This window comes from Oncorhynchus tshawytscha, unplaced genomic scaffold (genome assembly GCF_018296145.1).
Source record: "Oncorhynchus tshawytscha isolate Ot180627B unplaced genomic scaffold, Otsh_v2.0 Un_contig_4669_pilon_pilon, whole genome shotgun sequence".
Classification (NCBI taxonomy): Eukaryota; Metazoa; Chordata; class Actinopteri; order Salmoniformes; family Salmonidae; genus Oncorhynchus; species Oncorhynchus tshawytscha.
The window spans coordinates 58,702-83,084 of NW_024608986.1; the positions used below are offsets into that span (position 1 = coordinate 58,702).

The window sequence follows — 24,383 nt, forward strand, 5'->3', positions numbered from 1 at the left end:
ATACCACTAGCAGCATCTTAACCAGTCTGTTACACTAGCCGTCTCGTCTGCTACACTAGCCGTCTCGTCTGCTACACTAGCCGTCTCGTCTGCTACACTAGCCGTCTCGTCTGCTACACTAGCCGTCTCGTCTGCTACACTAGCCGTCTCGTCTGCTACACTAGCCGTCTCGTCTGCTACACTAGCCGTCTCGTCTGTCACACTAGCCGTCTCGTCTGTCACACTAGCCGTCTCGTCTGTCACACTAGCCGTCTCGTCTGTCACACTAGCCGTCTCGTCTGTCACACTAGCCGTCTCGTCTGTCACACTAGCCGTCTCGTCTGTCACACTAGCCGTCTCGTCTGTCACACTAGCAGTCTCGTCTGTCACACTAGCAGTCTCGTCTGTCACACTAGCAGTCTCGTCTGTCACACTAGCAGTCTCGTCTGTCACACTAGCAGTCTAGTCTGTCACACTAGCAGTCTAGTCTGTCACACTAGCCGTCTAGTCTGTCACACTAGCCGTCTAGTCTGTCACACTAGCCGTCTAGTCTGTCACACTAGCCGTCTAGTCTGTCACACTAGCCGTCTAGTCTGTCACACTAGCCGTCTAGTCTGTCACACTAGCCGTCTAGTCTGTTACACTAGCAGTCTCGTCTGTTACACTAGCAGTCTCGTCTGTTACACTAGCAGCCGTCTGTTACACTAGCAGCCGTCTGTTACACTAGCAGTCTCGTCTGTTACACTAGCCGTCTGGTCTGTTACACTAGCCGTCTAGTCTGTTATATAATACCACTAGCAGCATCTTAACCAGTCTGTTATACTAGCTGTCTAGTCTGTTATACTAGCTGTCTAGTCTGTTATACTAGCTGTCTAGTCTGTTATACTAGCTGTCACACTAGCCGTCTGGTCTGTCACACTAGCCGTCTGGTCTGTCACACTAGCCGTCTGGTCTGTCACACTAGCCGTCTGGTCTGTCACACTAGCCGTCTGGTCTGTCACACTAGCCGTCTGGTCTGTCACACTAGCCGTCTGGTCTGTCACACTAGCCGTCTAGTCTGTCACACTAGCCGTCTAGTCTGTCACACTAGCCGTCTAGTCTGTCACACTAGCCGTCTAGTCTGTCACACTAGCCGTCTAGTCTGTCACACTAGCCGTCTAGTCTGTCACACTAGCCGTCTAGTCTGTCACACTAGCCGTCTAGTCTGTCACACTAGCCGTCTAGTCTGTCACACTAGCCGTCTAGTCTGTCACACTAGCCGTCTAGTCTGTCACACTAGCCGTCTAGTCTGTCACACTAGCCGTCTAGTCTGTCACACTAGCCGTCTAGTCTGTCACACTAGCCGTCTAGTCTGTCACACTAGCCGTCTAGTCTGTCACACTAGCCGTCTAGTCTGTCACACTAGCCGTCTAGTCTGTCACACTAGCCGTCTAGTCTGTCACACTAGCCGTCTAGTCTGTCACACTAGCCGTCTAGTCTGTCACACTAGCCGTCTAGTCTGTCACACTAGCCGTCTAGTCTGTCACACTAGCCGTCTAGTCTGTCACACTAGCCGTCTAGTCTGTCACACTAGCCGTCTAGTCTGTCACACTAGCCGTCTAGTCTGTCACACTAGCCGTCTAGTCTGTCACACTAGCCGTCTAGTCTGTCACACTAGCCGTCTAGTCTGTCACACTAGCCGTCTAGTCTGTCACACTAGCCGTCTAGTCTGTTACACTAGCAGTCTAGTCTGTTACACTAGCTGTCTAGTCTGTTATACTAGCTGTCTAGTCTGTTACACTAGCCGTCTAGTCTGTTACACTAGCTGTCTAGTCTGTTATACTAGCTGTCTAGTCTGTTATACTAGCTGTCTAGTCTGTTATATAATACCACTAGCAGCATCTTAACCAGTCTGTTACACTAGCAGTCTAGTCTGTTACACTAGCAGTCTAGTCTGTTACACTAGCAGTCTAGTCTGTTACACTAGCAGTCTAGTCTGTTACACTAGCAGTCTAGTCTGTTACACTAGCAGTCTAGTCTGTTACACTAGCAGTCTAGTCTGTTACACTAGCAGTCTAGTCTGTTACACTAGCAGTCTAGTCTGTTACACTAGCCGTCTGGTCTGTTATACTAGCCGTCTGGTCTGTTACACTAGCCGTCTAGTCTGTTATATAATACCACTAGCAGCATCTTAACCAGTCTGTTACACTAGCCGTCTCGTCTGTTACACTAGCCGTCTCGTCTGTTACACTAGCCGTCTCGTCTGTTACACTAGCCGTCTAGTCTGTTACACTAGCCGTCTAGTCTGTTATACTAGCCGTCTAGTCTGTTACACTAGCCGTCTAGTCTGTTATATAATACCACTAGCAGCATCTTAACCAGTCTGTTATACTAGCTGTCTAGTCTGTTATACTAGCTGTCTAGTCTGTTATACTAGCTGTCTAGTCTGTTATACTAGCTGTCTAGTCTGTTATACTAGCTGTCTAGTCTGTTATACTAGCTGTCTAGTCTGTTATACTAGCTGTCTAGTCTGTTATACTAGCTGTCTAGTCTGTTATACTAGCTGTTATACTAGCCGTCTAGTCTGTTACACTAGCCGTCTAGTCTGTTATACTAGCCGTCTGGTCTGTTATACTAGCCGTCTAGTCTGTTATATAATACCACTAGCAGCATCTTAACCAGTCTGTTATACTAGCTATCTAGTCTGTTATACTAGCTGTTACACCGGCCGTCTAGTCTGTTACACCGGCAGTCTAGTCTGTTACACTAGCAGTCTAGTCTGTTACACTAGCAGTCTAGTCTGTTACACTGGCAGTCTAGTCTGTTACACTGGCAGTCTAGTCTGTTACACTGGCAGTCTAGTCTGTTACACTAGCAGTCTAGTCTGTTACACTAGCAGTCTAGTCTGTTATATAATACCACTAGCAGCATCTTAGCCAGACTGTTATACTAGCTGTCTGGTCTGTTATACTAGCTGTCTGGTCTGTTATACTAGCTGTCTAGTCTGTTATATAATACCACTAGCAGCATCTTAACCAGACTGTTATACTAGCCGTCTAGTCTGTTATACTAGCCGTCTAGTCTGTTATACTAGCCGTCTAGTCTGTTATACTAGCCGTCTAGTCTGTTATACTAGCCGTCTAGTCTGTTATACTAGCCGTCTAGTCTGTTACACTAGCCGTCTAGTCTGTTATACTAGCCGTCTAGTCTGTTATACTAGCCGTCTAGTCTGTTATACTAGCCGTCTAGTCTGTTACACTAGCCGTCTAGTCTGTTATACTAGCCGTCTAGTCTGTTATACTAGCCGTCTAGTCTGTTATATAATACCACTAGCAGCATCTTAACCAGTCTGTTACACTAGCCGTCTCGTCTGCTACACTAGCCGTCTCGTCTGCTACACTAGCCGTCTCGTCTGCTACACTAGCCGTCTCGTCTGCTACACTAGCCGTCTCGTCTGCTACACTAGCCGTCTCGTCTGCTACACTAGCCGTCTCGTCTGCTACACTAGCCGTCTCGTCTGCTACACTAGCCGTCTCGTCTGCTACACTAGCCGTCTCGTCTGCTACACTAGCCGTCTCGTCTGCTACACTAGCCGTCTAGTCTGCTACACTAGCCGTCTAGTCTGCTACACTAGCCGTCTAGTCTGCTACACTAGCCGTCTAGTCTGCTACACTAGCCGTCTAGTCTGCTACACTAGCCGTCTAGTCTGCTACACTAGCCGTCTAGTCTGCTACACTAGCCGTCTAGTCTGCTACACTAGCCGTCTAGTCTGCTACACTAGCCGTCTAGTCTGCTACACTAGCCGTCTAGTCTGCTACACTAGCCGTCTAGTCTGCTACACTAGCCGTCTAGTCTGCTACACTAGCCGTCTAGTCTGCTACACTAGCCGTCTAGTCTGCTACACTAGCCGTCTAGTCTGCTACACTAGCCGTCTAGTCTGCTACACTAGCCGTCTAGTCTGCTACACTAGCCGTCTAGTCTGCTACACTAGCCGTCTAGTCTGCTACACTAGCCGTCTAGTCTGCTACACTAGCCGTCTAGTCTGTTACACTAGCCGTCTAGTCTGTTACACTAGCCGTCTCGTCTGTTACACTAGCAGTCTCGTCTGTTACACTAGCAGCCGTCTGTTACACTAGCAGTCTCGTCTGTTACACTAGCCGTCTGGTCTGTTACACTAGCCGTCTAGTCTGCTACACTAGCCGTCTAGTCTGCTACACTAGCCGTCTAGTCTGCTACACTAGCCGTCTAGTCTGCTACACTAGCCGTCTAGTCTGCTACACTAGCCGTCTAGTCTGCTACACTAGCCGTCTAGTCTGCTACACTAGCCGTCTAGTCTGCTACACTAGCCGTCTAGTCTGCTACACTAGCCGTCTAGTCTGCTACACTAGCCGTCTAGTCTGCTACACTAGCCGTCTAGTCTGCTACACTAGCCGTCTAGTCTGCTACACTAGCCGTCTAGTCTGCTACACTAGCCGTCTAGTCTGCTACACTAGCCGTCTAGTCTGCTACACTAGCCGTCTAGTCTGCTACACTAGCCGTCTAGTCTGTTACACTAGCCGTCTAGTCTGTTACACTAGCCGTCTAGTCTGTTACACTAGCCGTCTAGTCTGTTACACTAGCCGTCTAGTCTGTTACACTAGCCGTCTAGTCTGTTACACTAGCCGTCTAGTCTGTTACACTAGCCGTCTAGTCTGTTACACTAGCTGTCTAGTCTGTTACACTAGCTGTCTAGTCTGTTATATAATACCACTAGCAGCATCTTAACCAGTCTGTTATACTAGCCGTCTAGTCTGTTATACTAGCCGTCTAGTCTGTTATACTAGCCGTCTAGTCTGTTATACTAGCCGTCTAGTCTGTTACACTAGCTGTCTAGTCTGTTATATAATACCACTAGCAGCATCTTAACCAGTCTGTTATACTAGCTGTCTAGTCTGTCACACTAGCCGTCTGGTCTGTCACACTAGCCGTCTGGTCTGTCACACTAGCCGTCTGGTCTGTCACACTAGCCGTCTGGTCTGTCACACTAGCCGTCTGGTCTGTCACACTAGCCGTCTGGTCTGTCACACTAGCCGTCTGGTCTGTCACACTAGCCGTCTGGTCTGTCACACTAGCCGTCTGGTCTGTCACACTAGCCGTCTGGTCTGTCACACTAGCCGTCTGGTCTGTCACACTAGCCGTCTGGTCTGTCACACTAGCCGTCTGGTCTGTCACACTAGCCGTCTGGTCTGTCACACTAGCCGTCTGGTCTGTCACACTAGCCGTCTGGTCTGTCACACTAGCCGTCTGGTCTGTCACACTAGCCGTCTGGTCTGTCACACTAGCCGTCTGGTCTGTCACACTAGCCGTCTGGTCTGTCACACTAGCCGTCTGGTCTGTCACACTAGCCGTCTGGTCTGTCACACTAGCCGTCTGGTCTGTCACACTAGCCGTCTGGTCTGTCACACTAGCCGTCTGGTCTGTCACACTAGCCGTCTGGTCTGTCACACTAGCCGTCTGGTCTGTCACACTAGCCGTCTGGTCTGTCACACTAGCCGTCTGGTCTGTCACACTAGCCGTCTGGTCTGTCACACTAGCCGTCTGGTCTGTCACACTAGCCGTCTGGTCTGTCACACTAGCCGTCTGGTCTGTCACACTAGCCGTCTGGTCTGTCACACTAGCCGTCTGGTCTGTCACACTAGCCGTCTGGTCTGTCACACTAGCCGTCTGGTCTGTCACACTAGCCGTCTGGTCTGTCACACTAGCCGTCTGGTCTGTCACACTAGCCGTCTGGTCTGTCACACTAGCAGTCTAGTCTGTCACACTAGCCGTCTAGTCTGTCACACTAGCCGTCTAGTCTGTCACACTAGCCGTCTAGTCTGTCACACTAGCCGTCTAGTCTGTTACACTAGCAGTCTAGTCTGTTACACTAGCAGTCTAGTCTGTTACACTAGCTGTCTAGTCTGTTACACTAGCTGTCTAGTCTGTTACACTAGCTGTCTAGTCTGTTATACTAGCTGTCTAGTCTGTTATATAATACCACTAGCAGCATCTTAACCAGTCTGTTATACTAGCAGTCTAGTCTGTTACACTAGCAGTCTAGTCTGTTACACTAGCAGTCTAGTCTGTTACACTAGCAGTCTAGTCTGTTACACTAGCAGTCTAGTCTGTTACACTAGCAGTCTAGTCTGTTACACTAGCTGTCTAGTCTGTTACACTAGCTGTCTAGTCTGTTACACTAGCTGTCTAGTCTGTTATACTAGCTGTCTAGTCTGTTATACTAGCTGTCTAGTCTGTTATACTAGCTGTCTAGTCTGTTATATAATACCACTAGCAGCATCTTAACCAGTCTGTTATACTAGCAGTCTAGTCTGTTACACTAGCAGTCTAGTCTGTTACACTAGCAGTCTAGTCTGTTACACTAGCAGTCTAGTCTGTTACACTAGCAGTCTAGTCTGTTACACTAGCAGTCTAGTCTGTTACACTAGCCGTCTAGTCTGTTATATAATACCACTAGCAGCATCTTAACCAGTCTGTTACACTAGCCGTCTCGTCTGCTACACTAGCCGTCTCGTCTGCTACACTAGCCGTCTCGTCTGCTACACTAGCCGTCTCGTCTGCTACACTAGCCGTCTCGTCTGCTACACTAGCCGTCTCGTCTGCTACACTAGCCGTCTCGTCTGCTACACTAGCCGTCTCGTCTGCTACACTAGCCGTCTCGTCTGCTACACTAGCCGTCTCGTCTGCTACACTAGCCGTCTAGTCTGCTACACTAGCCGTCTAGTCTGCTACACTAGCCGTCTAGTCTGCTACACTAGCCGTCTAGTCTGCTACACTAGCCGTCTAGTCTGCTACACTAGCCGTCTAGTCTGCTACACTAGCCGTCTAGTCTGCTACACTAGCCGTCTAGTCTGCTACACTAGCCGTCTAGTCTGCTACACTAGCCGTCTAGTCTGCTACACTAGCCGTCTAGTCTGCTACACTAGCCGTCTAGTCTGCTACACTAGCCGTCTAGTCTGCTACACTAGCCGTCTAGTCTGCTACACTAGCCGTCTAGTCTGCTACACTAGCCGTCTAGTCTGCTACACTAGCCGTCTAGTCTGCTACACTAGCCGTCTAGTCTGCTACACTAGCCGTCTAGTCTGCTACACTAGCCGTCTAGTCTGCTACACTAGCCGTCTAGTCTGCTACACTAGCCGTCTAGTCTGCTACACTAGCCGTCTAGTCTGCTACACTAGCCGTCTAGTCTGCTACACTAGCCGTCTAGTCTGTTACACTAGCCGTCTAGTCTGTTACACTAGCCGTCTAGTCTGTTACACTAGCCGTCTAGTCTGTTACACTAGCCGTCTAGTCTGTTATACTAGCTGTCTGGTCTGTTATACTAGCTGTCTGGTCTGTTATACTAGCTGTCTAGTCTGTTATATAATACCACTAGCAGCATCTTAACCAGACTGTTATACTAGCTGTCTAGTCTGTTATACTAGCTGTCTAGTCTGTTATACTAGCGGTCTGGTCTGTCATACTAGCTGTCTAGTCTGTTACACTAGCTGTCTAGTCTGTGATACTAGCTGTCTAGTCTGTTATACTAGCCGTCTAGTCTGTTATACTAGCCGTCTAGTCTGTTATACTAGCCGTCTAGTCTGTTATACTAGCCGTCTGGTCTGTTATACTAGCCGTCTAGTCTGTTATACTAGCCGTCTAGTCTGTTATATAATACTACTAGCAGCATCTTAACCAGTCTGTTATACTAGCTATCTAGTCTGTTATACTAGCCGTCTAGTCTGTTATACTAGCTGTCTAGTCTGTTATACTAGCCGTCTAGTCTGTTATACTAGCCGTCTAGTCTGTTATACTAGCCGTCTAGTCTGTTATACTAGCTGTCTAGTCTGTTATATAATACCACTAGCAGCATCTTAACCAGTCTGTTATACTAGCTGTCTAGTCTGTTATACTAGCTGTCTAGTCTGTTATACTAGCTGTCTAGTCTGTTATACTAGCTGTCTAGTCTGTTATACTAGCTGTCTAGTCTGTTATACTAGCGGTCTAGTCTGTTATACTAGCGGTCTAGTCTGTTATACTAGCGGTCTAGTCTGTTATACTAGCGGTCTAGTCTGTTATACTAGCGGTCTAGTCTGTTATACTAGCGGTCTAGTCTGTTATACTAGCGGTCTAGTCTGTTATACTAGCGGTCTAGTCTGTTATACTAGCGGTCTAGTCTGTTATAACCGGTTAAACCCTGACCTGGGCCACGCTGGGCCCCGCCGTACGGCCCAATGACGGCCCACCCCGGTTAAACCCTAACCTGGGCCACGCTGGGCCAATTGTGCCCCGTCGTACGGGACTCTCAATCACGGCCAGTTGTGACACAGCCTGGAATCGAACCAGGGACTGTAGTGACGCCTCTAGTACTGAAATGCAGGGCCTTAGACGGCTGTGATAGTCTGGAATCGAACCAGGGACTGTGGTGACTCCTCTAGAACTGAGATGCAGGGCCTTAGACCGTTGTGATACAGTCTGGAATCGAACCAGGGACTGTAGTGACTCCTCTAGTACTGAGATGCAGGGCCTTAGACTGCTGTGATACAGTCTGGAATGGAACCAGAGTCTGTAGTGACTCCTCTACCACTGAGATGGAGGGCCTTAGACGGCTGTGATACAGTCTGGAATCGAACCAGGGACTGTAGTGACTCCTCTACCACAGAGACATGAAGGCCAGAGACATGAAGCCCAGTGCATCTGACTCCATCTACCACAGAGACATGACGACCAGAGACACGACGACCAGAGACACGACGACCAGAGACACGACGACCAGAGACACGACGACCAGAGACACGACGACCAGAGACACGACGACCAGAGACACGACGACCAGAGACACGAAGCCCAGAGACACGAAGCCCAGAGACACGAAGCCCAGAGACACGAAGCCCAGAGACACGACGACCAGAGACACGACGACCAGAGACACGACGACCAGAGAAACGACGACCAGAGACACGACGACCAGAGACACGCGACCAGAGACACGACGACCAGAGACACGACGACCAGAGACACGACGACCAGAGACACGACGACCAGAGACACGACGACCAGAGACATGACGACCAGAGACATGACGACCAGAGACATGACGACCAGAGACATGACGACCAGAGACATGACGACCAGAGACATGACGACCAGAGACATGACGACCAGAGACATGACGACCAGAGACATGACGACCAGAGACATGACCTGGTCAGAAGTACTGTACTATACAGGGTGCAGGGAACAGGGTGCAGGGAACAGGGAACAAGGTGCAGGGAACAAGGTGCAGGGAACAAGGTGCAGGGAACAAGGTGCAGGGAACAGGGTGCAGGGAACAGGGTGCAGGGAACAAGGTGCAGGGAACAGGGTGCAGGGAACAAGGTGCAGGGAACAAGGTGCAGGGAACAAGGTGCAGGGAACAGGGTGCAGGGAACAAGGTGCAGGGAACAGGGTGCAGGGAACAAGGTGCAGGGAACAGGGTGCAGGGAACAAGGTGCAGGGAACAGGGTGCAGGGAACAAGGTGCAGGGAACAAGGTGCAGGGAACAGGGTGCAGGGAACAGGGTGCAGGGAACAGGGTGCAGGGAACAGGGTGCAGGGAACAAGGTGCAGGGAACAAGGTGCAGGGAACAAGGTGCAGGGAACAGGGTGCAGGGAACAAGGTGCAGGGAACAGGGTGCAGGGAACAAGGTGCAGGGAACAGGGTGCAGGGAACAAGGTGCAGGGAACAGGGTGCAGGGAACAAGGTGCAGGGAACAGGGTGCAGGGAACAAGGTGCAGGGAACAAGGTGCAGGGAACAAGGTGCAGGGAACAAGGTGCAGGGAACAAGGTGCAGGGAACAGGGTGCAGGGAACAAGGTGCAGGGAACAAGGTGCAGGGAACAAGGTGCAGGGAACAAGGTGCAGGGAACAGGGTGCAGGGAACAAGGTGCAGGGAACAGGGTGCAGGGAACAAGGTGCAGGGAACAGGGTGCAGGGAACAAGGTGCAGGGAACAGGGTGCAGGGAACAAGGTGCAGGGAACAGGGTGCAGGGAACAAGGTGCAGGGAACAGGGTGCAGGGAACAGGGTGCAGGGAACAGGGTGCAGGGAACAGGGTGCAGGGAACAGGGTGCAGGGAACAGGGTGCAGGGAACAGGGTGCAGGGAACAAGGTGCAGGGAACAAGGTGCAGGGAACAGGGTGCAGGGAACAGGGTGCAGGGAACAGGGTGCAGGGAACAGGGTGCAGGGAACAGGGTGCAGGGAACAGGGTGCAGGGAACAGGGTGCAGGGAACAGGGTGCAGGGAACAGGGTGCAGGGAACAGGGTGCAGGGAACAGGGCGCCATTTCAGATGGAGACTCTTTGGCTCTGATTGGGAACTTCCTCTTACCTTTCATTCAAAATATCATTCAGGGTACTGAGGATCGTATCCAACTGTTTCACCAGGGCCTGGTGGGAGAGAGGGGGGTGAGAGAGAGAAAAGGGGTAGGGCGAGAGAGAGAGAAGGGGTAGGGCGAGAGAGAGAGAAGGGGTAGGGCGAGAGAGAGAAGGGGTAGGGCGAGAGAGAGAAGGGGTAGGGCGAGAGAGAGAAGGGGTAGGGCGAGAGAGAGAAGGGGTAGGGCGAGAGAGAGAGAGAAGGGGTAGGGCGAGAGAGAGAGAGAAGGGGTAGGGCGAGAGAGAGAGAGAAGGGGTAGGGCGAGAGAGAGAGAAGGGGTAGGGCGAGAGAGAGAGAAGGGGTAGGGCGAGAGAGAGAAGGGGTAGGGCGAGAGAGAGAGAAGGGGTAGGGCGAGAGAGAGAAGGGGTAGGGCGAGAGAGAGAAGGGGTAGGGCGAGAGAGAGAAGGGGTAGGGCGAGAGAGAGAAGGGGTAGGGCGAGAGAGAGAAGGGGTAGGGCGAGAGAGAGAAGGGGTAGGGCGAGAGAGAGAAGGGGTAGGGGAGAGAGAGAGAAGGGGTAGGGCGAGCGAGAGAAGGGGTAGGGCGAGCGAGAGAAGGGGTAGGGCGAGCGAGAGAAGGGGTAGGGCGAGCGAGAGAAGGGGTAGGGCGAGCGAGAGAAGGGGTAGGGCGAGAGAGAGAGAAGGGGTAGGGCGAGAGAGAGAAGGGGTAGGGCGAGAGAGAGAAGGGGTAGGGCGAGAGAGAGAAGGGGTAGGGCGAGAGAGAGAAGGGGTAGGGGCGAGAGAGAGAAGGGGGAGGGAGAGAGAGAGAAGGGGGGAGGGCGAGAGAGAGAAGGGGGAGGGCGAGAGAGAGGAACACAATCAGTGTCAAACAGGAAGAGAACACAGTTCTACAGTGGAGCTGCACCACCACTACCCCCACTAAACACAGCCCCCCCCGGTCTAAACACAGCCAAGAGTAGTGCACTACCCGGGGCCCACAGTAGTGCACTACCCGGGGCCCACAGTAGTGCACTACCCGGGGCCCACAGTAGTGCACTACCCGGGGCCCACAGTAGTGCACTACCCGGGCCCACAGTAGTGCACTACCCGGGGCCCACAGTAGTGCACTACCAGGGGCCCACAGTAGTGCACTACCCGGGGCCCACAGTAGTGCACTACCCGGGGCCCACAGTAGTGCACTACCCGGGGCCCACAGTAGTGCACTACCCGGGGCCCACAGTAGTGCACTACCCGGGGCCCACAGTAGTGCACTACCCGGGGCCCACAGTAGTGCACTACCCGGGGCCCACAGTAGTGCACTACCCGGGGCCCACAGTAGTGCACTACTCGGGGGCCTACAGTAGTGCACTACTCTTTACTGGGGTCAATCGATTGATTGAATAACAGACAGATCAACCTCACCACTGATGTCATCAGAGTGAGTGATAAACTACCCAGATAGATAGATAGAGATAGATAGAGATAGATAGTTGAAGTTGGAAGTTCACATGAGCCAAATACATAAACTCAATATTTCACAATTCCTGACATTTATTCCTTGTAAAAATACCATGTCTTAGTTCAGTTAGGATCACCACTTCATTTTAAGAATGTGAAGTCAGAATAATAGTAGAGAGAATGATTTATTTCAGATTTTATTTCATTCATCACATTCCCAGTGGGTCAGAAGTTTACATACACTCAATTAGCATTTGGTAGCTGTGCCTTTAAATTGTTTAACTTGGGTCAAATGTTTCGGGTAGCCTTCCAAAAGCTTCCCACAATAAGTTGGGTGAATTTTGTCCCATTCCTCCTGACAGAGCTGGTGTAACTGAGTCAGGTTTGTAGGTCTTCTTGCTCGCACACACTTTTTCAGTTCTGCCCACAAATGTTCTATAGGATTGAGGTCAGGGCTTTGTGATGGCCACTCCAATACCTTGACTTTGTTGTCCTTAAGCCATTTTGCCACAATTTTGGAAGTACGCTTGGGGTCATTGTCCAGTTGGAAGACCCATTTGCAACCAAGCTTCAACTTCCTGACTGATGTCTTGAGATGTTGCTTCAATATATCCACATCATTTTCCTACCTCATGATGCCATCTATTTTGTGAAGTGCACCAGTCCCTCCTGTAGCAAAGCACCCCCACAACATGATGCTGCCACCCCCTGTGCTTCACGGTTGGGATGGTGTTATCCGGCTTGCAAGCCCCTCCCCTTTTCCCTCCAAACATAACGATGGTCATTATGGCCAAACAGTTCTTTTTTGTTTCATCAGACCAGAGGACATTTCTCCAAAAAGTACGATCTTGGTCCCCATGTGCAGTTGCAAACCGTAGTCTGGCTTTTTTATGGTGGTTTTGGAGCCGTGGCTTCTTCCTTGCTGAGCGGCCTTTCAGGTTATGTCGATATAGGACTCGTTCTACTGTGGATAGAGATACTTTTCTACCTGTTTCCTCCAGCATCTTCACAAGGTCCTTTGCTGTTGTTCTGGGATTGATTTGCACTTTTCGCACCAAAGTACGTTCATCTCTAGGAGACAGAATGCGTCTCCTTCCTGAGCGGTATGACAGCTGCGTGGTCCCATGGTGTTTATACTTGCGTACTATTGTTTGTACAGATGAACGTGGTACCTTCAGGCGTTTGGAAATTGCTCCCAAGGATGAACCAGACTTGTGGAGGTCAACAATGTTTTTTCTGAGGTCTTGGCTGATTTCTTTTGATTTTCCCATGATGTCAAGCAAAGAGGCACTGAGTTTGAAGGTAGGCCTTGAAATACATCCACAGGTACACCCCCAATTGACTCAAATGATGTCAATTAGCCTATCAGAAGCTTCTAAAGCCATGACATCATTTTCTGGAATTTTCCAAGCTGTTTAAAGGCACAGACAACTTAGTGTATGTAAACTTCTGACCCACTGGAATTGTGATACAGTGAAATATAAGTGAAATAATCTGTCTAAACAATTGTTGGAAAAATTACTTGTGTCATGCACACAGTTGATGTCCTAACAGACTTGCCAAAACTATAGTTTAAGACATTTGTGGAGTGGTTGAAAAACAAGTTAATGGACTCCAACCTAAGTTTATGTAAACTTCCCACTTCAACTGTAGATATGATCGATGACCTCACCACTTTGTTGTCCGAGTGAGTGATGAACTCCCGGAGCTGTCTGACAGTGGCCAGCCGACGGTCCCTGTCCTCCTCACGGGACACACGACGCAGGAGGTTGGACAGGCGAGACTCATCAGAGTGAGACATCCCTCTGTCTGTAAGGTGGGGGGACAGAGAGAGGGATGGAAAGAACAGGAAAAGGGGAGAGAGGGTGGGATGTAAAGAGAGATGGAGAAAGAGATTGAAAGAGGGGAATGGAGAGATAAAATGGTGATAATAGAATTCAGCAATTTTGCCATTATATGTAAGAGAACCAAGTAGTGATTTCCAAACCCATCCTCAGAACCCCCAGACGCTCCAGGGATGTGATCTATTCCACAGCAACCGATTCAACTGGTCAACTAATCATCAAGACCTTGACTAGGTGAATCGGGTGTATTAAGACTGGGGAGAGGTCTGACGACAGCCCCCGGGGGGGAAGAGGTCTAACGACAGCCCCCGGGGGGAAGAGGTCTGACGACAGCCCCCGGGGGGAAGAGGTCTGACGACAGCCCCCGGGGGGAAGAGGTCTGACGACAGCCCCCGGGGGGAAGAGGTCTGACGACAGCCCCCGGGGGGAAGAGGTCTGACGACAGCCCCCGGGGGGAAGAGGTCTGACGACAGCCCCGGGGGAAGAGGTCTGACAGAGAGAGAGAGAGGAGGAGGGTGGGAGACAGCCCCCGGGGGAAGAGGTCTGACGACAGCCCCCGGGGGGAAGAGGTCTGACAGAGAGAGAGAGGAGGAGGGTGGAGACGACGACAGCCCCAGAGGGGGGAAGAGGTCTGACGACAGCCCCGGGGGAAGAGGTCTGACGACAGCCCCGGGGAAGAGGTCTGAGGACAGGCCCCGGGGGAAAAGGTCTGACGACAGGCCCCGGGGGGAAGAGGTCCGACGACAGACCCCCGGGGGAAGAGGTCCGACGACAGCCCCGGGGGAAGAGGTCTGACGACAGCCCCGGGGGAAGAGGTCTGACGACAGCCCCGGGGGGAAGAGGTCTGACGACAGCCCCTGGGGGAAGAGGTCTGACGACAGCCCCCAGAGAGAGAGGAGGAGGGTGGAGACGGGGGGAGGTCTGACGACAGCAACTGGTGTAGACTGTATACTCACCGTGGGATTTCCTCATGTCCTTAGAAGCTAAAGCACGGTTTCCATGCTGCTGAAAAGTGGTCAAATCGGCGGTCGCATCGTTGATCCTCAACTCTTGCCCCAACGACTTCCAACCAAAAGTATCATCACTGAACCCTCCTGCAGCTTCATATCCTCCTGGAGGGGGTGGAGAGACAGAGAGAGACAGAGAGAGAGGAGGAGGAGGAGGAGGAGGGTGGAGACAGAGAGGAGGAGGAGGAGGAGGGTGGAGACAGAGAGAGAGGAGGAGGAGGAGAGGGTGGAGACAGAGAGAGAGAGAGGAGGAGGAGGAGAGGGTGGAGACAGAGAGAGAGGAGGAGGAGGAGGAGAGGGTGGAGACAGAGAGAGAGGAGGAGGAGGAGAGGGTGGAGACAGAGAGAGAGGAGGAGGAGGAGAGGGTGGAGACAGAGAGAGAGGAGGAGGAGGAGAGGGTGGAGACAGAGAGAGGAGGAGGAGGAGAGGGTGGAGACAGAGAGAGAGGAGGAGGAGGAGAGGGTGGAGACAGAGAGAGAGGAGGAGGAGGAGAGGGTGGAGACAGAGAGAGAGGAGGAGGAGGAGAGGGTGGAGACAGAGAGAGGAGGAGGAGGAGGAGAGGAGAGGGTGGAGACAGAGAGAGGAGGAGGAGGAGAGGAGAGGGTGGAGACAGAGAGAGAGGAGGAGGACGAGAGGAGAGGGTGGAGACAGAGAGAGAGGAGGAGGACGAGAGGGTGGAGACAGAGAGAGAGGAGGAAGAGAGGAGAGGGTGGAGACAGAGGAGGAGGAGGAGAGGGTGGAGACAGAGGAGGAGGAGGAGAGGGTGGAGACAGAGAGAGAGGAGGAGGAGGAGAGGGTGGAGACAGAGAGAGAGAGGAGGAGGAGGAGGAGAGGGTGGAGACAGAGAGAGAGGAGGAGGAGGAGAGGGTGGAGACAGAGAGAGAGGAGGAGGAGAGGGTGGAGAGAGAGAGAGAGGAGGAGGAGGAGGAGACAGAGAGAGAGGAGGAGGAGGAGAGACAGGAGAGGAGGAGGAGGAGAGGGTGGAGACAGAGAGAGGAGGAGGAGGAGAGGGTGGAGACAGAGAGAGAGGAGGAGGAGAGGGTGGAGACAGAGAGAGAGGAGGAGGAGAGGGTGGAGACAGAGAGAGAGGAGGAGGAGGAGAGGGTGGAGACAGAGAGAGAGGAGGAGGGGAGACAGAGGGAGAGGAGGAGAGAGAGAGGGGGAAACACATGACAGGGGAGAGGAGAGGAGGGGTGGAGAGAGGAGGAGAGGAGGGGGTGGAGGAGAGTGGAGGAGAGGAGATAGGAGGGGGTGGTGGAGAGAGAGAGAGAGAGAGAGAGAGAGAGAGAGAGGGGGAAACACATGACAGGGGGGAGAGGAGGAGAGTGGAGCAGTTTAGCACAGATCCATACAGCTATCTGACTAAACTACACTCCAGGTGTAGCTAACACACAGGTGGTCAGGCTCGGACTTCCGCCAGTTTTCCTTTAACAAGCGTTGTAATATGGAGATATGGCCGTGAGGGAACACTAACCCCAAGTAGCAGTAGTAGTATAGTGAGAATAGGGTGGCATTGGGTCCTGGTCGAAGGTAGGGCACTACGTAGGGAATAGGGTGCCATTATTGGGCCCTGGTCTAAAGTAGGGCACTACATAGGGAATAGGGTGCCCAGGGTCCTGGTATAAAGTAGTGCACTACATAGGGAATAGGGTGCCATTGGGTCCTGGTCTAAAGTAGTGCACTACGTAGGGAATAGGGTGCCATTTGAGACACAGACTTCTCTAAACACGAGGGCAGATATCTGTGGGGGAACCCGGGGATTCACGGTGCTTTCCTTCTTCCAGATGCCCGCGACAGATACGACACTACAGAGACGAGAAGTCTCTTTCACTTTCACAGAAACATTAAGTCGACGTGAGTCTGAGGACCCAGGAAGGAAAGAGGGAGAGAAGCTGGATGACTCCTAAAAGGCACCACGACCAGTTTAGAAGTCATTTACACAGAACACACAGGGGTTGTCTACAGTTCAATGACATGATGACTACAGGTTCACCTCTGGACAATGTGACCACAACAATAAATACACTAATACAAATAGGGCCCTGGTCTAAAGCAGCGACCTGTATATCAAATCAAATGTGATTTATCACATGCGCCGAATACAACAAGTGTAGACCTCACAGTGAAATGCTTTACTGACAAGCCCTTAACCAACAGTGTAGACCTCACAGTGAAATGCTTTACTGACAAGCCCTTAACCAACAGTGTAGACCTCACAGTGAAATGCTTTACTGACAAGCCCTTAACCAATAGTGTAGACCTCACAGTGAAATGCTTTACTGACAAGCCCTTAACCAACAGTGTAGACCTCACAGTGAAATGCTTTACTGACAAGCCCTTAACCAACAGTGTAGACCTCACAGTGAAATGCTTTACTGACAAGCCCTTAACCAACAGTGTAGACCTCACAGGGAAATGCTTTACTGACAAGCCCTTAACTAACAGTGCAGTTCAAGAAGAGTTAAGAAATGAAATGATTTACCAAATAAACAAAAGTAAAAAAATAAATACAATAAACAACGAGGTTATATACAATAAACTGAGTCAGTGTGGAGGCTATATACAGGGGGTACCGGTACTGAGTCAGTGTGGAGGTTATATACAGGGGGGTACTGAGTCAGTGTGGAGGTTATATACAGGGGGGGGTGGACCGGTACTGAGTCAGTGTGGAGGTTATATACAGGGGTACCGGTACTGAGTCAGTGTACTATATACAGGGGGTACCGGCACTGAGTCAGTGTGGAGGTTACTGAGTATGTGGAGGGGGGTACCGGTACTGAGTCAGTGTGGAGGTTATATACAGGGGGTACCGGTACTGAGTCAATGTGGAGGTTATATACAGGGGGTACCGGTACTGAGTCAATGTGGAGGTTATATACAGGGGGTACCAGTACTGAGTCAGTGTGGAGGTTATATACACTGAGTCAGTGTGGAGGTACAGGGGGTACCAGTACTGAGTCAGTGTGGAGGTTATATACAGGGGGTACCAGTACTGAGTCAGTGTGGAGGTTATATACAGGGGGTACCAGTACTGAGTCAGTGTGGAGGTTATATACAGGGGTACCAGTACTGAGTCAGTGTGGAGGAGTCAGTGTGGAGGTTATATACAGGGGTACCAGTACTGAGTCAGTGTGGAGGTTATATACAGGGGGTACCGGTACTGAGTCAGTGTGGAGGCTATATACAGGGGGTACCGGTACTGAGTCAGTGTGGAGGTTATATACAGGGGTACCAGTACTGAGTCAGTGTGGAGGTTATATACAGGGGTACCAGTACTGAGTCAATGTGGAGGTTATATACAGGGGGTACCAGTACTGAGTCAGTGTGGAGGTTATATACAGGGGGTACCGGTACTGAGTCAGTGTGGAGGCTATATACAGGGGTACCGGCACTGAGTCAGTGTGGAGGTTATATACAGGGGTACCAGTACTGAGTCAGTGTGGAGGTTATATACAGGGGGTACCAGTACTGAGTCAATGTGGAGGTTATATACAGGGGGTACCGGTACTGAGTCAATGTGGAGGTTATATACAGGGGGTACCGGTACTGAGTCAGTGTGGAGGTTATATACAGGGGGTACCGGTACTGAGTCAGTGTGGAGGTTATATACAGGGGGTACCGGTACTGAGTCAGTGTGGAGGTTATAGACAGGGGGCACCGGTACCGAGTCAGTGTGGAGGTTATATACAGGGGGTACCAGTACTGAGTCAGTGTGGAGGTTATATACAGGGGGTACCGGTACTGAGTCAGTGTGGAGGCTATAGGGGGGGCACCGGTACTGAGTCAGTGTGGAGGTTATATACAGGGGGTACCGGTACTGAGTCAGTGTGGAGGTTATATACAGGGGGTACCGGTACAGAGTCAGTGTGGAGGTTATATACAGGGGGTACCGGTACTGAGTCAGTGTGGAGGTTATATACAGGGGGTACCGGTACTGAGTCAGTGTGGAGGTTATATACAGGGGTACCGGTACAGAGTCAATGTGGAGGCTATATACAGGGGGTACCGGTACTGAGTCAATGTGGAGGTTATATACAGGGGGTACCAGTACTGAGTCAGTGTGGAGGTTATATACAGGGGGTACCGGTACTGAGTCAGTGTGGAGGTTATATACAGGGGGTACCGGTACTGAGTCAGTGTGGAGGTTATATACAGGGGTACCGGTACTGAGTCAATGTGGAGGTTATATACAGGGGTACCGGTACTGAGTCAGTGTGGAGGTTATATACAGGGGGTACCGGTACTGAGTCAATGTGGAGGTTATATACAGGGGGTACCGGTACTGAGTCAATGTGGAGGTTATATACAGGGGTACCAGTACTGAGTCAGTGTGGAGGCTATATACAGGGGGTACCGGTACTGAGTCAGTGTGGAGGTTATATACAGGGGGTACCAGTACTGAGTCAGTGTGGAGGTTATATACAGGGGGTACCAGTACTGAGTCAGTGTGGAGGCTATATACAGGGGTACCGGTACTGAGTCAGTGTGGAGGTTATATACAGGGGTACCAGTACTGAGTCAGTGTGGAGGTTATATACAGGGGTACCGGTACTGAGTCAGTGTGGAGGCTATATACAGGGGGTACCGGTACTGAGTCAGTGTGGAGGTTATATACAGGGGGTACCAGTACTGAGTCAGTGTGGAGGTTATATACAGGGGGTACCAGTACTGAGTCAATGTGGAGGTTATATACAGGGGGTACCAGTACTGAGTCAGTGTGGAGGTTATATACAGGGGTACCGGTACTGAGTCAGTGTGGAGGCTATATACAGGGGGTACCGGTACTGAGTCAGTGTGGAGGTTATATACAGGGGGTACCAGTACTGAGTCAGTGTGGAGGTTATATACAGGGGGTACCAGTACTGAGTCAATGTGGAGGTTATATACAGGGGGTACCGGTACTGAGTCAATGTGGAGGTTATATACAGGGGTACCGGTACTGAGTCAGTGTGGAGGTTATATACAGGGGGTACCGGTACTGAGTCAGTGTGGAGGTTATATACAGGGGTACCGGTACCGAGTCAGTGTGGAGGTTATATACAGGGGGCACCGGTACCGAGTCAGTGTGGAGGTTATATACAGGGGGTACCAGTACTGAGTCAGTGTGGAGGTTATATACAGGGGTACCGGTACTGAGTCAGTGTGGAGGCTATATACAGGGGGCACCGGTACTGAGTCAGTGTGGAGGTTATATACAGGGGGTACCGGTACTGAGTCAGTGTGGAGGTTATATACAGGGGGTACCGGTACAGAGTCAGTGTGGAGGTTATATACAGGGGGTACCGGTACTGAGTCAGTGTGGAGGTTATATACAGGGGGTACCGGTACTGAGTCAGTGTGGAGGTTATATACAGGGGGTACCGGTACAGAGTCAATGTGGAGGCTATATACAGGGGGTACCGGTACTGAGTCAATGTGGAGGTTATATACAGGGGGTACCGGTACTGAGTCAATGTGGAGGTTATATACAGGGGGTACCGGTACTGAGTCAGTGTGGAGGTTATATACAGGGGGTACCAGTACTGAGTCAGTGTGGAGGCTATATACAGGGGTACCAGTACTGAGTCAGTGTGGAGGTTATATACAGGGGGTACCGGTACTGAGTCAGTGTGGAGGCTATATACAGGGGGTACCGGTACTGAGTCAGTGTGGAGGTTATATACAGGGGGTACCAGTACTGAGTCAGTGTGGAGGTTATATACAGGGGGTACCAGTACTGAGTCAATGTGGAGGTTATATACAGGGGGTACCGGTACTGAGTCAATGTGGAGGTTATATACAGGGGGTACCGGTACTGAGTCAGTGTGGAGGTTATATACAGGGGGTACCGGTACTGAGTCAGTGTGGAGGTTATATACAGGGGGTACCGGTACCGAGTCAGTGTGGAGGTTATAGACAGGGGGCACCGGTACCGAGTCAGTGTGGAGGTTATATACAGGGGTACCAGTACTGAGTCAGTGTGGAGGTTATATACAGGGGTACCGGTACTGAGTCAGTGTGGAGGCTATATACAGGGGGCACCGGTACTGAGTCAGTGTGGAGGTTATTACCGGTACTGAGTCAGTGTGGAGGTTATATACAGGGGTACCGGTACAGAGTCAGTGTGGAGGTTATATACAGGGGGTACCGGTACTGAGTCAGTGTGGAGGTTATATACAGGGGGTACCGGTACTGAGTCAGTGTGGAGGTTATATACAGGGGGTACCAGTACTGAGTCAGTGTGGAGGCTATATACAGGGGGTACCAGTACTGAGTCAGTGTGGAGGTTATATACAGGGGGTACCGGTACTGAGTCAGTGTGGAGGCTATATACAGGGGGTACCGGTACTGAGTCAGTGTGGAGGTTATATACAGGGGGTACCAGTACTGAGTCAGTGTGGAGGTTATATACAGGGGGTACCAGTACTGAGTCAATGTGGAGGTTATATACAGGGGGTACCGGTACTGAGTCAATGTGGAGGTTATATACAGGGGTACCGGTACTGAGTCAGTGTGGAGGTTATATACAGGGGGTACCGGTACTGAGTCAGTGTGGAGGTTATATACAGGGGGTACCGGTACCGAGTCAGTGTGGAGGTTATAGACAGGGGGCACCGGCACCGAGTCAGTGTGGAGGTTATATACAGGGGGTACCAGTACTGAGTCAGTGTGGAGGTTATATACAGGGGGTACCGGTACTGAGTCAGTGTGGAGGCTATATACAGGGGGCACCGGTACTGAGTCAGTGTGGAGGTTATATACAGGGGGTACCGGTACTGAGTCAGTGTGGAGGTTATATACAGGGGGTACCGGTACAGAGTCAGTGTGGAGGTTATATACAGGGGGTACCGGTACTGAGTCAGTGTGGAGGTTATATACAGGGGGTACCGGTACTGAGTCAGTGTGGAGGTTATATACAGGGGGTACCGGTACAGAGTCAATGTGGAGGCTATATACACAGGGGGTACCGGTACTGAGTCAATGTGGAGGTTATATGGGGGTACCGGTACTGAGTCAATGTGGAGGTTATATACAGGGGTACCGGTACTGAGTCAGTGTGGAGGTTATATACAGGGGTACCAGTACTGAGTCAGTGTGGAGGCTATATACAGGGGGTACCAGTACTGAGTCAGTGTGGAGGTTATATACAGGGGGTACCGGTACTGAGTCAGTGTGGAGGCTATATACAGGGGGTACCGGTACTGAGTCAGTGTGGAGGTTATATACAGGGGGTACCAGTACTGAGTCAGTGTGGAGGTTATATACAGGGGGTACCAGTACTGAGTCAATGTGGAGGTTATATACAGGGGGTACCGGTACTGAGTCAATGTGGAGGTTATATACAGGGGTACCGGTACTGAGTCAGTGTGGAGGTTATATACAGGGGGTACCGGTACTGAGTCAGTGTGGAGGTTATATACAGGGGGTACCGGTACCGAGTCAGTGTGGAGGTTATAGACAGGGGGCACCGGTACCGAGTCAGTGTGGAGGTTATATACAGGGGGTACCAGTACTGAGTCAGTGTGGAGGTTATATACAGGGGGTACCGGTACTGAGTCAGTGTGGAGGCTATATACAGGGGGCACCGGTACTGAGTCAGTGTGGAGGTTATATACAGGGGTACCGGTACTGAGTCAGTGTGGAGGTTATATACAGGGGGTACCGGTACAGAGTCAGTGTGGAGGTTATATACAGGGGGTACCGGTACTGAGTCAGTGTGGAGGTTATATACAGGGGGTACCGGTACTGAGTCAGTGTGGAGGTTATATACAGGGGGTACCGGTACAGAGTCAATGTGGAGGCTATATACAGGGGTACCGGTACTGAGTCAATGTGGAGGTTATATACAGGGGGTACCGGTACTGAGTCAATGTGGAGGTTATATACAGGGGTACCGGTACTGAGTCAGTGTGGAGGCTATATACAGGGGGTACCGGTACTGAGTCAGTGTGGAGGTTATATACAGGGGGTACCGGTACTGAGTCAGTGTGGAGGCTATATACAGGGGGTACCGGTACTGAGTCAGTGTGGAGGCTATATACAGGGGGTACCGGTACTGAGTCAGTGTGGAGGCTATATACAGGGGGTACCGGTACTGAGTCAGTGTGGAGGTTATATACAGGGGTACCAGTACTGAGTCAGTGTGGAGGTTATATACAGGGGGTACCGGTACTGAGTCAGTGTGGAGGCTATATACAGGGGGTACCGGTACTGAGTCAGTGTGGAGGTTATATACAGGGGGTACCGGTACTGAGTCAATGTGGAGGTTATATACAGGGTGTACCAGTACTGAGTCAGTGTGGAGGCTATATACAGGGGGTACCGGTACTGAGTCAGTGTGGAGGTTATATACAGGGGGTACCGGTACTGAGTCAATGTGGAGGTTATATACAGGGGGTACCGGTACTGAGTCAATGTGGAGGTTATATACAGGGGGTACCGGTACTGAGTCAATGTGGAGGTTATATACAGGGGGTACCGGTACTGAGTCAGTGTGGAGGCTATATACAGGGGGTACCGGTACTGAGTCAGTGTGGAGGTTATATACAGGGGGTACCGGTACTGAGTCAGTGTGGAGGTTATATACAGGGGGTACCGGTACTGAGTCAGTGTGGAGGTTATATACAGGGGGTACCGGTACTGAGTCAATGTGGAGGTTATATACAGGGGTACCGGTACTGAGTCAATGTGGAGGTTATATACAGGGGGTACCGGTACTGAGTCAGTGTGGAGGTTATATACAGGGGGTACCGGTACTGAGTCAGTGTGGAGGTTATATACAGGGGGTACCGGTACTGAGTCAGTGTGGAGGTTATATACAGGGGTACCGGTACTGAGTCAATGTGGAGGTTATATACAGGGGGTACCGGTACTGAGTCAGTGTGGAGGTTATATACAGGGGTACCGGTACTGAGTCAGTGTGGAGGTTATGTACAGGGGGTACCGGTACTGAGTCAATGTGGAGGTTATATACAGGGGGTACCGGTACTGAGTCAGTGTGGAGGTTATATACAGGGGGTACCGGTACTGAGTCAGTGTGGAGGTTATATACAGGGGGTACCGGTACCGAGTCAGTGTGGAGGTTATATACAGGGGGTACCGAGTCAGCGTGGAGGCTATGTGCAGGGGGGCACCGGTACCGAGTCAGCGTGGAGGTTATATACAGGGGGTACCGAGTCAGCGTGGAGGCTATATACAGGGGGTACCGGTACTGAGTCAGTGTGGAGGCTATATACAGGGGGTACCAGTACTGAGTCAGTGTGGAGGCTATATACAGGGGGTACCAGTACTGAGTCAGTGTGGAGGCTATATACAGGGGGTACCAGTACTGAGTCAGCGTGCTGGGGTACAGGTCATTATACATGTAGGTAGGGGTGAAGTGACTATGTATAGATATAGGGAATAGGGTGCCATTGGGCCCTGATCTAAAGTAGTACACTATATAGAGAATAGGGTGTAATTTCACACACAGCCGCTGTCAAGTGTGTCAGCGTTTACTGCTAACCTGACCCCATAACAACCCAAGCCTGGTCTCTGCTAACCTGACCCCATAACAACCCAAGCCTGGTCTCTGCTAACCTGACCCCATAACAACCCAAGCCTGGTCTCTGCTAACCTGACCCCATAACAACCCAAGCCTGGTCTCTGCTAACCTGACCCCATAACAACCCAAGCCTGGTCTCTGCTAACCTGACCCCATAACAACCCAAGCCTGGTCTCTGCTAACCTGACCCCATAACAACCCAAGCCTGGTCTCTGCTAACCTGACCCCAT

The 24,383-nt window shown here is 51.3% G+C and overlaps 1 protein-coding gene across 1 annotated transcript in view; it reads right to left on the reverse strand.

Annotated features, from left to right (window-relative positions):
* LOC121844084 (serine/threonine-protein kinase SMG1-like) overlaps positions 1–24,383 on the reverse strand; it is a 58,962-nt gene that overhangs the window by 29,016 nt on the left and 5,563 nt on the right. The window contains exons 3-5 of the mRNA XM_042313963.1: positions 14,580–14,735; positions 13,452–13,588; positions 10,341–10,399 (exon numbers count right to left, since the gene is read on the reverse strand). Of these exons, the coding sequence (XP_042169897.1) occupies positions 10,341–10,399; positions 13,452–13,588; positions 14,580–14,735 (352 nt within the window). The remainder of the gene's footprint in view (positions 1–10,340; positions 10,400–13,451; positions 13,589–14,579; positions 14,736–24,383) is intronic.